Source organism: Etheostoma spectabile, chromosome 2 (assembly GCF_008692095.1).
Source record: "Etheostoma spectabile isolate EspeVRDwgs_2016 chromosome 2, UIUC_Espe_1.0, whole genome shotgun sequence".
NCBI lineage: Eukaryota > Metazoa > Chordata > Actinopteri > Perciformes > Percidae > Etheostoma > Etheostoma spectabile.
Genome location: NC_045734.1, coordinates 3,767,443 through 3,778,931, shown reverse-complemented (window position 1 = coordinate 3,778,931; position 11,489 = coordinate 3,767,443). Strand labels below are relative to the sequence as shown.

Here is an 11,489-nt window from a genome sequence, read left to right as displayed (position 1 = left end):
CACCACACTACTGCACTAAGTGCAACCTGCACAATTAGTTTATTTACATTTATTTACATTTAGCATATTATTAAGCTGTTGCACATTTTTGTCTTCCCATCCTGTACATATTCGAATATTTATTTTATTTTATTCATATTAGTATTTCATGTATATTGTATGTATGTATAGTTTTCCTAGTATTTCATTTATATTTATATTTTGTGCTTTGTGACTGATTTTGCTGCTGTAACACCGTAATTTCCCATTTTTCTTGGGATCAATAAACATCTATCTATCTATCTATCTATCTATCTATCTATCTATCTATCTATCTATCTATCACTGCATTATTGGCGAAGAAAGCACAGCGGCGCCTCTATCTCCACTTTCCATGATTGTGTGTGACGACAGCCATCTCAGCCTCCTGCCCTCTGGGAGGAGATATGGAAGCGCCCCCCCCCCAACACGCACGCACACACACACACACACACACACACACACACACACACACAAACCTCTGGACACTTAACTCTGAAGTTGCTGCATCTTTTTGCACAAAAACTCTAGACTCATAGGTTGCTGGTATTGCATCTTTGCCCATCTTTCTGCTCTTGTGTTTCTGTCTTGTGATCTTGTCTTGTGATATTGTTGTTGTTTATTGTTTTAGTGTTAGGACAAAAAAAAAATCTGTTGAGCACTTTTTTCTTTTCTTCTCAAGACATACTTTTGTGGTATGTCTTGTCTCATCTTTTTTTCGCATTTTTCTTCTTCACTGTGGGATGGTGAGAAGAACTCTCAATCCCTCTGCATGGTATGTGAAATTGACAGTAAAGCTGCCTTGACTTTATTTAAACATATTTACATTTATGTAATTATTGATGTATTTATTGCCTCATTATTTTTTTCATGGTGTATTTCAAAGGCATATTTATCTATTTGTTCATGTATTTATGTATTCATTTATTAAATATTGACTAAAAGGGACATTCCCTATAGGCTACCTGTGCTCTAGGAACCAATCAAAGAAGTCGGCTCTACATGAACTAACGCCCCTCCGCGGCGGCTCATAGACCGTATATTACTGAACTACTCCCACACTGGGACGACACACTGGAAGCTGAACGTCGAGTTGGAGTGTGTGAGAAGTTGTACTGCATTTACACACCCGAGGAGTCAAGGTATTGTGGGCAATATTTCTTTACGTGTAGCAAGTTAATTAGGTTTTTTAAAATGACAATGTAAGCAAAAATGTCGAACTCGGCGTCGAGCTGAAGGTTCCAACATCGTCTTGAATAGGCTTTTTAAGATGTTTGCCTTCAGCACAGCACTTTTGCTAACAAACTACGCCAAACTAGAGGAAACCCGTCGAGACTGAAAATAAATGCAGGCTAGGCTACTTTGGAAAATAATCTACAGTATCTGAGTATCTCTCTTAGTTTCGTTTTCGTTCACTTGACAAGTTAAGTTTCGTTTTTCCCTCGCAGCCTTATCTGACGTTTCGTCATGGCCGAGAGTCAGTTTTCTCTGATGAGTCTGGAGGATGAACTGACCTGCAGCATCTGTCTGAGTCCCTTCGACTGTCCGGTGACCATCCCCTGTGGACACAACTTCTGTCAGGAATGTCTCCTCGTCACCTGGAAGGACTCGTACAGCTGTCCTCAGTGTCGGACCCACTTCGCCACCAAACCGGAGCTGAAGAAAAACACGGTGCTCAGCACCGTTGTGGAGACTTTCAACTTGAGGACGAGCAAGAGTGAGGTCGACCTGGAAGAAACGTCAGAGGAGAGGGATGAAGCCGCGAAACAGGATGTCATACGTTGTGATGCATGTATGGAAGCAGAAGCGTCCCAGACCTGCCTCACCTGCATGGCGTCTTACTGCGAGGAGCACCTGCGGCCTCACCGGGACAACCCGGTCTTTCGTCTCCACCAACTGATTGAGCCTGTGGGCGACCTGTCGGAGCGGATCTGCCCGGACCACCACAAGCTGATGGAGCTCTTCTGCAGCCAACATGGCCGCCCAATCTGCAGCCTCTGCCTCCAGCAGGTCCACAAAGGCTGCACCTTCATTTCCCCAGAGGAGCAGAAGAACCTGAAAGAGGTATGTGTGTGTTTGTGTGTGGTGTGTGTGTGTGTGTTGTTTTTGTGTGTGTGTGTGTGTGTGTGTGTGTGTGTGTGTGTGTGTGTGTGTGTGTGTGTGTGTGTGTGTGTGTTGGGCGATATGGAGAAAAACCAGGAAAAGACAACACTTGTGTCATATCACGATATCCAAAATTTAAGACAATATCTAGCTTCATATATCGATGTTGATATAACATAATGTCGAGCGAAAGAAATTAAAGGAGGAAAACAGAAAAAATGCACCTGTCTACAGAAGCACAGAACATGCTGTGAGTAGTTTCTATAGGGACTATTTCTATGATAGAAAGTAGTTGCAATGACAACCGTTAACATTACAAAGCAGAGCAAGTTACATTGTCGTTTTGAGCACTTGTTAAAAAAAACAAAACAATTGTGTGTCTGAATTAACTGAATGTGACATGTTTCTCTGTTTGTAGTCCGACCTGAGAGCCAAGTTAAGTTTGCTGGACGTGAAGATTAAGAAGAATGAGAATGTTTCATCGCTAATGGGTGACATGCAGGACAAGCTAAAGGTAACCCTTGTCATTTGCTGTACTGTTAATATTAATTCATAGCATTCGTTTGAAACATTGTGCCTTGAAACAAGACTCTTGGAAAAAAAAAAAATCTTCATCTGCAGTCCATAGGACTTGAGTTTTTATATTTCTGTTATTTTGTCTAAGCCCTGTATTTACCTGTCTTCTTACCTACTGGTCTATTTATGGATCCTCCCATGATCCTCTCCCCAGGACTCAGCGACCAACAGGAAGTCTGCTCTGACAGCTGAGTATCAGCAGATTCGTGATATGTTGGCTCGAGAGGAGCGTGATGCTCTGATCGCAGTGGACCGCGAGCTGGAGGGTGGTCAGACCAAACTCAAGGGTCTCGCGAAGAAGTTCAACGAAAACGTTGACACTTTAAGCAAAGCTAGAGAAGATATCCTCAGTCTGCTGAGTCAGTCCCAAACTCTGGCCTTCCTACAGGTGAGGCAATTGTGATTATCAATCCGAACAGCATCTGTATAGTATAGTGTACGCCCGTCTGACCAGGACCACTCGAGTTAAAACTTTGAGGATTGACCTAATTAAATCTGTGAATTGTTTATGTACAAGAGACATAATGGTTTTCAACCATCACACTGCAATCTGACGACTATTATTTTTGCATCATTCCAGTGATATTTCAATTACAGTATTAACTCATATTTGATCAACGATATTAAATAGTATAGCTTTAGCTTGACTGTTTCGAAGTAAACCTTTTTCTATCCAGAAAACAACATTTTGTTCCTCTACTCACAGGCTTCGTTTAACCTGCCCTCGGCCGTCAACTTTGAACCTCACACCCCTCGAATCAACCTGGACTCCAAGAAAGTGACGGCAGCACAGGCCTTCTCTGCTGCCCTGAAGGAGCATCTGACAGACCTCCTGAAGCAGCCGGTCGACGCCAGACTGCTGAAACTTAAACCAGGTAACTGTGCGGGAACGTTCTGAGTGGGAGACTTTACATTTGGAGATGTGTTATGAAATTATAATGAAGGCAATTGGGTCCAATTTTGTTTCAGATCTTAACACTGGCATTGTTGCGCCTGGTGAGTTTGTGTTGTGTGGGAGATAATGGAGATGGAGTCAAATGTTAACTCAATCAATGTTGTGTTTTGGGGTGGTGGGCTTCTGAAACGATTGGGATCTGTGGTTTGGCAGGTTTAGCGGGTCGTTTGCTGAATTCATGGTTGGCGGTTTGACTCTCTACCTGATCCTGTTCTCACGTAGAAGAGTCCTTGAGCAAGACACCCAGCTATTATAACCATGGTGTGAATGGGATGAGAAGAAAATTATAAGCGCTATATAAATGCAGTTTGCTTCCCATTCACAGACGAGAAAGCAGGTCCTGGGTCGACACCCGCGAGTTCTGGAAGTACTGGATCTCAGCCGGAATCTGGTATGTTATAACGGACGGGTATGATACATACACACATACATAATAATAAAATCTAAATGTGTGGATTTTTTACTAGTCAATATGTGCGTTAAGTGCTCATACTGAACCTGGTTTTGAGGTTTTGACAACATTCAATTAAATTCAATTTCAATTCAATTTTATTTATAGTATCAATTCATAACAAGAGTTATCTCAAGACACTATACAGATAGACCACACTCCAGAATTTACAAGGACCCAACAGTTCTAGTAGTTTCCTCCAGAGCAAGCAACAGTGCGACAGTGGCGAGAAAAAACTTCCTTGTCTCTCCTTCATACCTTCATACATCTGTCAGGCATATCATTTAAGTGCTTGTAAACAATTTGATTTCATTTTTGAACACTCAACTCTTTACAATGTGATTCAAAACACACAAAAATGTACTCAAAATGTCTTCTGATTTTACCCTCTCTGTTTCAGAAGTAACCAAGCCGCCAAAGCAGAAAAGAGCGCCCAGGTCCCACAGTCCAGGTCGTCCCCTCATCCAGCCATTCTTCCAGCCAGCTCCTGGAGGGCAACAAAACTATCGACTCCAGTATCCATCTGGCCCTTTCAGGGGTTTTCCATTTATGGCAGGACAAAGGCCAGGTAAATAAAATATACAACACATAATCAGACACAGAGTAATAATAATAATAATACATTTTATTTATAATTCCCTTTACATTTCAAAAGGAAATCTCAAAGGGCTAAAGTGTACTAAAGAGTACACCCGTTTTCATTGTGGTTGTATCATTTTTCTACTAAAACGTATACAATCAGTAACAATTGAAAAATGCAAGAGCAGGTACATTGATAAGTGGGAAACTTAATGGATGAAGATCCATCAAGAAAGTATAGTGAAGCCAACCATGTCCAATTTTGTTACAGATTTTATTCCTGGAATTTTGGGTGAGTTGGTTCATGGTAGGATTGGTGCAATAAGAAATCAAAACAATAGTGATACGCTTTAACAGGTTTCATGCTTCTTGCGGTCAGCAGAGTCGCAGGGGTGCGGTCCAAGCAGCCAGAGCGGCCAGCCGTTGCGACGCCAGTCAGACCCTCGCATTGCCAGACCTTCCTCCACAGCGCTGCGAAGGAGGGTCTGGCAATGCAAGGGTCACACAGCATACAACACAACATTCCTGGAAAGAAGAAAACTGGCTCTGGTTTATTGGCATTTTTTTCAACCAATCGCAATCTGCTTTGGCGGCACTAAGCAACATATGGAGCAACGGGACTTCCACAAAATAGCCTTGGGAAGGAACTCGTTTCCCGACATAGCTGGAGTTTAGAATGCCAACAAAGAAAGAGGAGGGCGAGAGACATGCGAAACTTGTAGCGGCACCGGATTTATGCTGTAAATGAAACGTCTTCGACATAGACTACTGAGACCCAGTCCGTGTTGTTATAAAGTCTTGGAGGTGCATGGCTCGGCGCTCAGACCCTCGGCACACAGGCACCCAGGTTGCAATTGTTATGTAATATCGCCGTCCACACCGCTCTGACCACAAGAAGCATGGAAAACGTTTTACTCTACTATTCCTCAAATTTGTGGTGCGGTATTGGGGTAACTGTTTAAAGCCATGTTGATTAACAGACTATTGTAATGACTTATTTAAATCCCTTATTGTATCTTTCAAGTGCAATGCAACACCCTGTGTGTGTGTGTTGCCAATTGTCATACGTGGATTATCTTTTTTTTAATATCTTGGTTCATTTTTATCACTCTTTTTTTCCCCTTTTTGATTTTTGTAAGCTGCTGTAATTTGTGAATTTCCCTGGTGTGGGATCAGTCAAGTTTAATCAATCTTATCTAATGACACTATCTGACATGTTCTCAGGAGCTTATCGAGGAGGTACACCTTTCAACCCTAACCAGGAAACTGGTATGTTCATCTCTCCAACACATATTCTTTATGATATGTATAAATAGCTAAACAAATGACAAGCATTTTATAAAGCATGCCATTGATTTAGTTTAAAAATAAAATACCTTTTTCTTTTGCCTTTTCCTATCTCTCAGAGCTGCAATGGACAGACCAAGGTTTTCAACCCAAAGTAGGCGCAAAGAAGAAACCTCAAAGTAAGGAACTGTGTGTTTATTATATACATCTAGCTGAAGCTAATGCATTCTAAAACAACAAGTCATACCCTCATGAAGGTTCTAATGTTAAGTTTGATGTTGTGTTGGTTCATCTTAAGGCTAATTTTAGAGCCTGTAGTTTTTGGTGCTATTGATCTCTTAACTTTGGCTTAAAATCCAAACTGATTTTCCATTAAATGGCTGTGAAAAAGGCACTAAATTTCATCCCAAGTGGAATTAAATAGGTTCTAAAAAGGATTGCATTTAACGTAGAGAATCCTAGGGGTACCCTGATTACCACAGAGCATAGGAAATCCATGCTTGTAATCATGAGTACTCGTGTTGTTTTATGTTAATCATGTGAAGTCAAATGGATCATTTGTTAGATAACTTTGTTATTATAGCAATTGTGATGCTAATTTCCGTTAATGCGCATGATGTATTAGCATGGAGCTAACTGAGTGCTGCTTATTTGCCACATAGATGTAGAACTTATGCTAGCTGTGTTAGAAGTTTACTTCAGCATTATGCTGCCAAACTAAACCAAATTAACACTATCAGGGAGGGCGGAATAACCATGACCAAACACGCAAGTTATCATATTCAACCAGTGAGAAGACGGCACTGTGAGTGAGTGAGAGGAGGCGGGGCTATGTGCTCTCTGCAATAGAGTGTGTATCAACTCGCTGTTGGAGAGAAGAGAGCCGAAAGCTCACCGGCTACCAGTGCATCAACACTGCAGAAAATGAGTATTAAAACCATTTAAAAATGAAAAAGTGTTTGCTGCTGATGGCAGATAGAGGCCAAGAATTGGATGTGTTTTTAAAAAAAAATGTTTTCTCCACCCTGTTTATATTAATGAGGGAAGACTCTTGTGTAATGTGACACTGCTTCTACATAATCATTGTTTGGTGTAACAACTCTGTTTTAATTAATGTCACATAACACTTAAATACACTTATATATTTTATTTATTTTTAGAACAAAAACCTCCCCAAGCCACAGAAGCCAACATGGGAAAAAAGGATCAAGCCCGTTCCATGGAAAACCTGTTGGAGTTTGGTGGGAACGACATACCCGGAGGCTGTAGTCCTGCAGCCGAATCCAAAGACAACCAGGTAGACAAAAAAAGTACTTCCCCGATATAGCATTCCAACGTTGTCAGAGTCACGATAGAGCGTTTAAAAAAAAAAAAAAAAAAAAATCGATTCAAGAGAATATATATATTATATATATTATATATAGATATATATATATATACCCATACATATGCAAGGGTACTCCAGCCCCCCTAAACTGACTTTAACATGTTTCCTTTTTAAAGCTTATATTTGTTATCCCTGAGCCTAACAAATAGCAATTATATTTTTTGTCTTCTGTTGTAGAAACGTCAGACATTCCCCCAAACATAACATCTGCTGAGAAAAGAACTGAACTTCTGAAATGTAAGTGCCTGAGCGCGGCAGGTATCTGTCCCTCATATAGTAGTACAGTAGCAACCACGTTTAGTTATTTAAATGGTCTTTTATATCCCCACCAGATGGCACGATACTCACTTTGGATCCAAAGACGGCCCACAAACGCATCGCACTGAGCGAGGGCTTCACTAAGGCCTCTGTGTCAGACGAGCACACAAACTACCCCGATTGCCCTGAACGCTTCGCCGTCTGCTCCCAGGTGCTCGCCTCCAAGGGTTTCTCTAGAGGCCGCCACTACTGGGAAGTCCGACTGAGCAGCAGCAACTTCATTGGCGTAGGCTTGGCCTACAGCAGCATTGACCGCAAAGGTCCCACCAGTCGACTGGGCCGCAACGCCCAGTCCTGGTGCGTGGAGTGGTTCAACGTCAAGCTGTCGGCTTGGTACAACAGCAGTGAGACCGTGCTGGTCAATCCCAATCCAAAGCGCATAGGCGTGCTGTTGGATTGTGAGGAGGGCACTGCTACGTTCTACAACGTGGCCGACAGGGCATACCCCTTCCACTCCTTTGTGTTCCCCTTTGCTGAAGCTGTGTATCCAGCTTTCTGGATTTTCTCAAGTGGCTCGTCCATTTCTTTGTGCAAGCTGCAGGCATGAGGAGCATATGCAGTTTAATGGCATATGCAGGCGGGTAAACACATGCACACAGTCAAGCCTTTTCTCTAATTGCGTCAACATATTGGATATACCAAAGATTAGTTAAAAAAGTGAATTTTAGTCCACAGACAGCTTTAAGCATCACAGGGAAATGGATGTCAAGAGTTATTGGCATGTCATAGCTACTGTACGTCCCTAGCTGTTTTCATTAGCTATGCTAGCTGTAATTTAGAAAAACAAGCTGGCTTTACAACACAGGAAGAGCAATATATTCTGTGTTTTCGATCCTATGAAGTAGGGCTGCACGATTATGGCCAAAATGATAATCACGATTATTTTGATCAAAATTTTGATTGCGATTATTCTCACGATTATTTGTTGATTTTAACCAAAACAAATTTTATTGTCACATAGGCTATTTATAACTGCGAGAGGGAGTGTGATGGACGCTACTCACAGAGAGACGACTGATCATTATGAGACGGCTGACTCATTATGAACGGGTCCAGCACGGGTTGAATGGCGATACACACGTCGTGTGTATTAAACGTCTGTATCTTCACTGCGCTGCATTTTTATTAACTATGATATTCTGGCCATGGGTCACATCACTGGCCCAGGTCCAGCAGCTCCGTCTCCCACGCTGTTACCGTGCTCCACGCTCTACCAACTGAAGTTAGCTGCATTCAATAACTTCTTCTGTGTTCTTCGCCGTAGCGGCCGCGATAGCAGAGTTACCCGCGGCAACACCGGTACAAACACAGGTTTGCCCCTCATACTTAACAATATACAGCTGTGTAATTAAAAAATTAAAACTGTAGACAAATGTCGAAGTGTGGACGGGGCCGCTGTGTGGCGGGCGCGGAGAGTAGACGAGAGAGCGTAGAAAGATCCACACAGCACGGCTTTACAGACGAAATGGGTCATGTAACGCAATTAAACCATACCATACAAACAGCATTGCAGGGATGCGAGGACATTAGCACGGGTGCGTCCTAGAGGAGCAACAGTACAGCGCTACTAGCACCGACTAGCACTGGTCACTGAAAAACAACAAACACGGTACAATATGTTGCGTTAACTGGTAAACCTTGAGACCGACGTATTACAGACTGCTATCTGTTGAGTTTTCCTCACGCTACTCTGTCCTCTGGGACTGTCTACATCTTGAAAACTAAGATGCACGGGCTGCAGTGAACTACTCTGACTGGCTCATGATCAGACAGTAGTTAACGGAGCATTAGATGGGCTTTGCAAAAAACCCGGAGCGTTCTATGAAATGACGCTTTAAAAAAAATAATCGCTCGATCACAATTCGATTAATTGTGCAGCCCTACTATGAAGTGCATCCCCAGTGCTTGGAACGCACTTATGAGTTACAAACACTGTATAATTAATTATTTGAAAACAAGATAAAAAGCTATATTATATATTGTGTATGCAGTAGGAATAAAAATGTAATCCTGTTTGATGGCAAAAGATGAGCAGCATCAATGATCTGCAACTTCTTTCCTCAAACTTAACAGATGCTTAACATGTACAGCAAGTAGTTAACGATATAACGGAGTCCCCTTCAGCCAGTTGCCTTGATGGCCTGAAGCTAGGAGGAATGGTAGCTGGGTTATCTCGTGTTAGTTTCAGAGATTTGATCTACTTCCTCCTTTACTAGGCTCATAAGAACACACACAGAGCAGCACACCGTACACTTACACAGTACAGCGTGTGTATGCAAGTGTGTCTCCTGTATTGTGAATGTGACTGGGGAAAAAAGTGATTTAATAACATCACTCTCCAGCATATGTCAGTACAGTGTTTTCATATGACATCTGCATGTGAAAAATTTATTGTTTGTGAGTGCAGGTCTTAAGGTTATAGGACTGGGCGCCATGGCAAAAGGTTAAGAGATTTTCAAGTCACATCATTATATGAGTCTTTTCTGGTGACTTTAAAGATTTCTTATATTCCCTAGATCTTTGTTTTTGAAACCAAAACAACACTTAAAGATTGGCTAGAAATAGAGGGTTTCTGTGATTTGATTGGCTGTTCCATGTGCATAATTAGTGTATACCAAAGGGACAGACGAACTTTGTTCATTAAGATGAGAAAATAAATTGTCCATATCACCCAGCCCTATATCTTTACTTCCTGAACTCTTTGACTGATTCAGCTGATGAGAAGAGAAGTCCTATAGACTCGGTTTCATCACTTTCTGACAGTCTCTCTTTTTGTTATATTTATGGTATTTTTACAGTTTTATTGGTGAACTTTGAGCCAGGAAATAATTGGTGGTGGTGGGGATGACATGCAGCAATGGTCCTTGGCCAAAGTTGAACCTGGGATGTGATGTTTGCATGGTGTGCTCCAAATGCAATGCTATAATGTCACATCTATCACATCTGACAAGCCAACAGAGTGGTTGGTTGGCTTTTTGTCAGGTGGTAGGAAGGTAGTTACATGTATAGTTTCACAGGGGGGAATTATTTGTTGTGTGATACAAAGTTTACCCCCGGCTTGTAAGAGGAGTTTGCCAAAGCACGCTGGCAACTCGATCGTGCAGGTGCTGAAGATGTGAAATTACAAACCGTGTGGGTGTCTGAGCTCGGTCTACACAACATACGGTACATTAACAGTGAAGTGGAGTTAGCTGTCTGAGTATGGTTCTCTTTGTTCTTTTTGACAAAGGCACTGACCTCACTGCATTTGAAGTGGTCATATTATGCTTCAGGTTCATAATTGTATTTAGAGGTTATATCAGGGATACAACTTTCAAAAAACACCACATTTTTGTTGTATTGCACATTGCTGCAGCTCTTCTTTTCACCCTGTGTGTTGAGCTCTCTGTTTTAGCTACAGAGTGAGGGATCACACTTCTGTTCAGTCTTTGTTGGGAGTCGCACACGCACGGCAAGGACTACTAGCCAGTCCGAAGCAGAGTATGAGGGTGTGCCACGCTAGCAGCTAGGCGAGCATTATAACTTGTGTTACAAAGTGATGTCACAGAAGTAAAGGCGGGGCTACAGTAGAGCTGTTTGTGGAGTTTTTGGGGGGGACTTTGGGCTTTAAAAAAAGCATAATATGAGCACTTTAAGGCGTTCAGAAATCACTGTTGTATGGAGTGACCTAACTGATATGCTGGTTAAGGTCCGTACTTGATGACTTCCGTGGGGAGTTAACCAGTTGGATGGGTTAAAAGATTTCTCTAAGGCATTTCAGGTCATGCAATTAAGGTATATGGACCTTTTTTATTTTTAGGTAACATGCCAAAATA

At 41.9% G+C, this 11,489-nt stretch overlaps 2 protein-coding genes across 4 annotated transcripts in view; both read left to right on the top strand.

Moving 5' to 3' along the window:
- The window catches only part of rasal3 (RAS protein activator like 3), a 29,341-nt gene extending 18,119 nt beyond the window's left edge, over positions 1–11,222 (top strand). For all 3 annotated transcript variants that reach the window (XM_032524232.1, XM_032524223.1, XM_032524240.1), the window contains 2 exons: positions 5,103–5,104; positions 11,211–11,222. The gene's annotated coding sequence lies outside the window, so the exon portion shown is untranslated. The remainder of the gene's footprint in view (positions 1–5,102; positions 5,105–11,210) is intronic.
- On the top strand, positions 1,062–8,331 carry trim25 (tripartite motif containing 25). Its single transcript, XM_032524316.1, has 12 exons — positions 1,062–1,160; positions 1,467–2,082; positions 2,540–2,635; positions 2,852–3,085; positions 3,404–3,572; positions 3,978–4,043; positions 4,504–4,671; positions 5,907–5,951; positions 6,089–6,148; positions 7,130–7,279; positions 7,543–7,593; positions 7,689–8,331. The coding sequence occupies exons 2-12, from the start codon at positions 1,486–1,488 to the stop codon at positions 8,219–8,221; spliced, it is 2,169 nt and encodes a 722-aa protein (XP_032380207.1). The 5' UTR covers positions 1,062–1,160; positions 1,467–1,485; the 3' UTR covers positions 8,222–8,331.
- Positions 11,223–11,489: the final 267 nt, after the last annotated feature.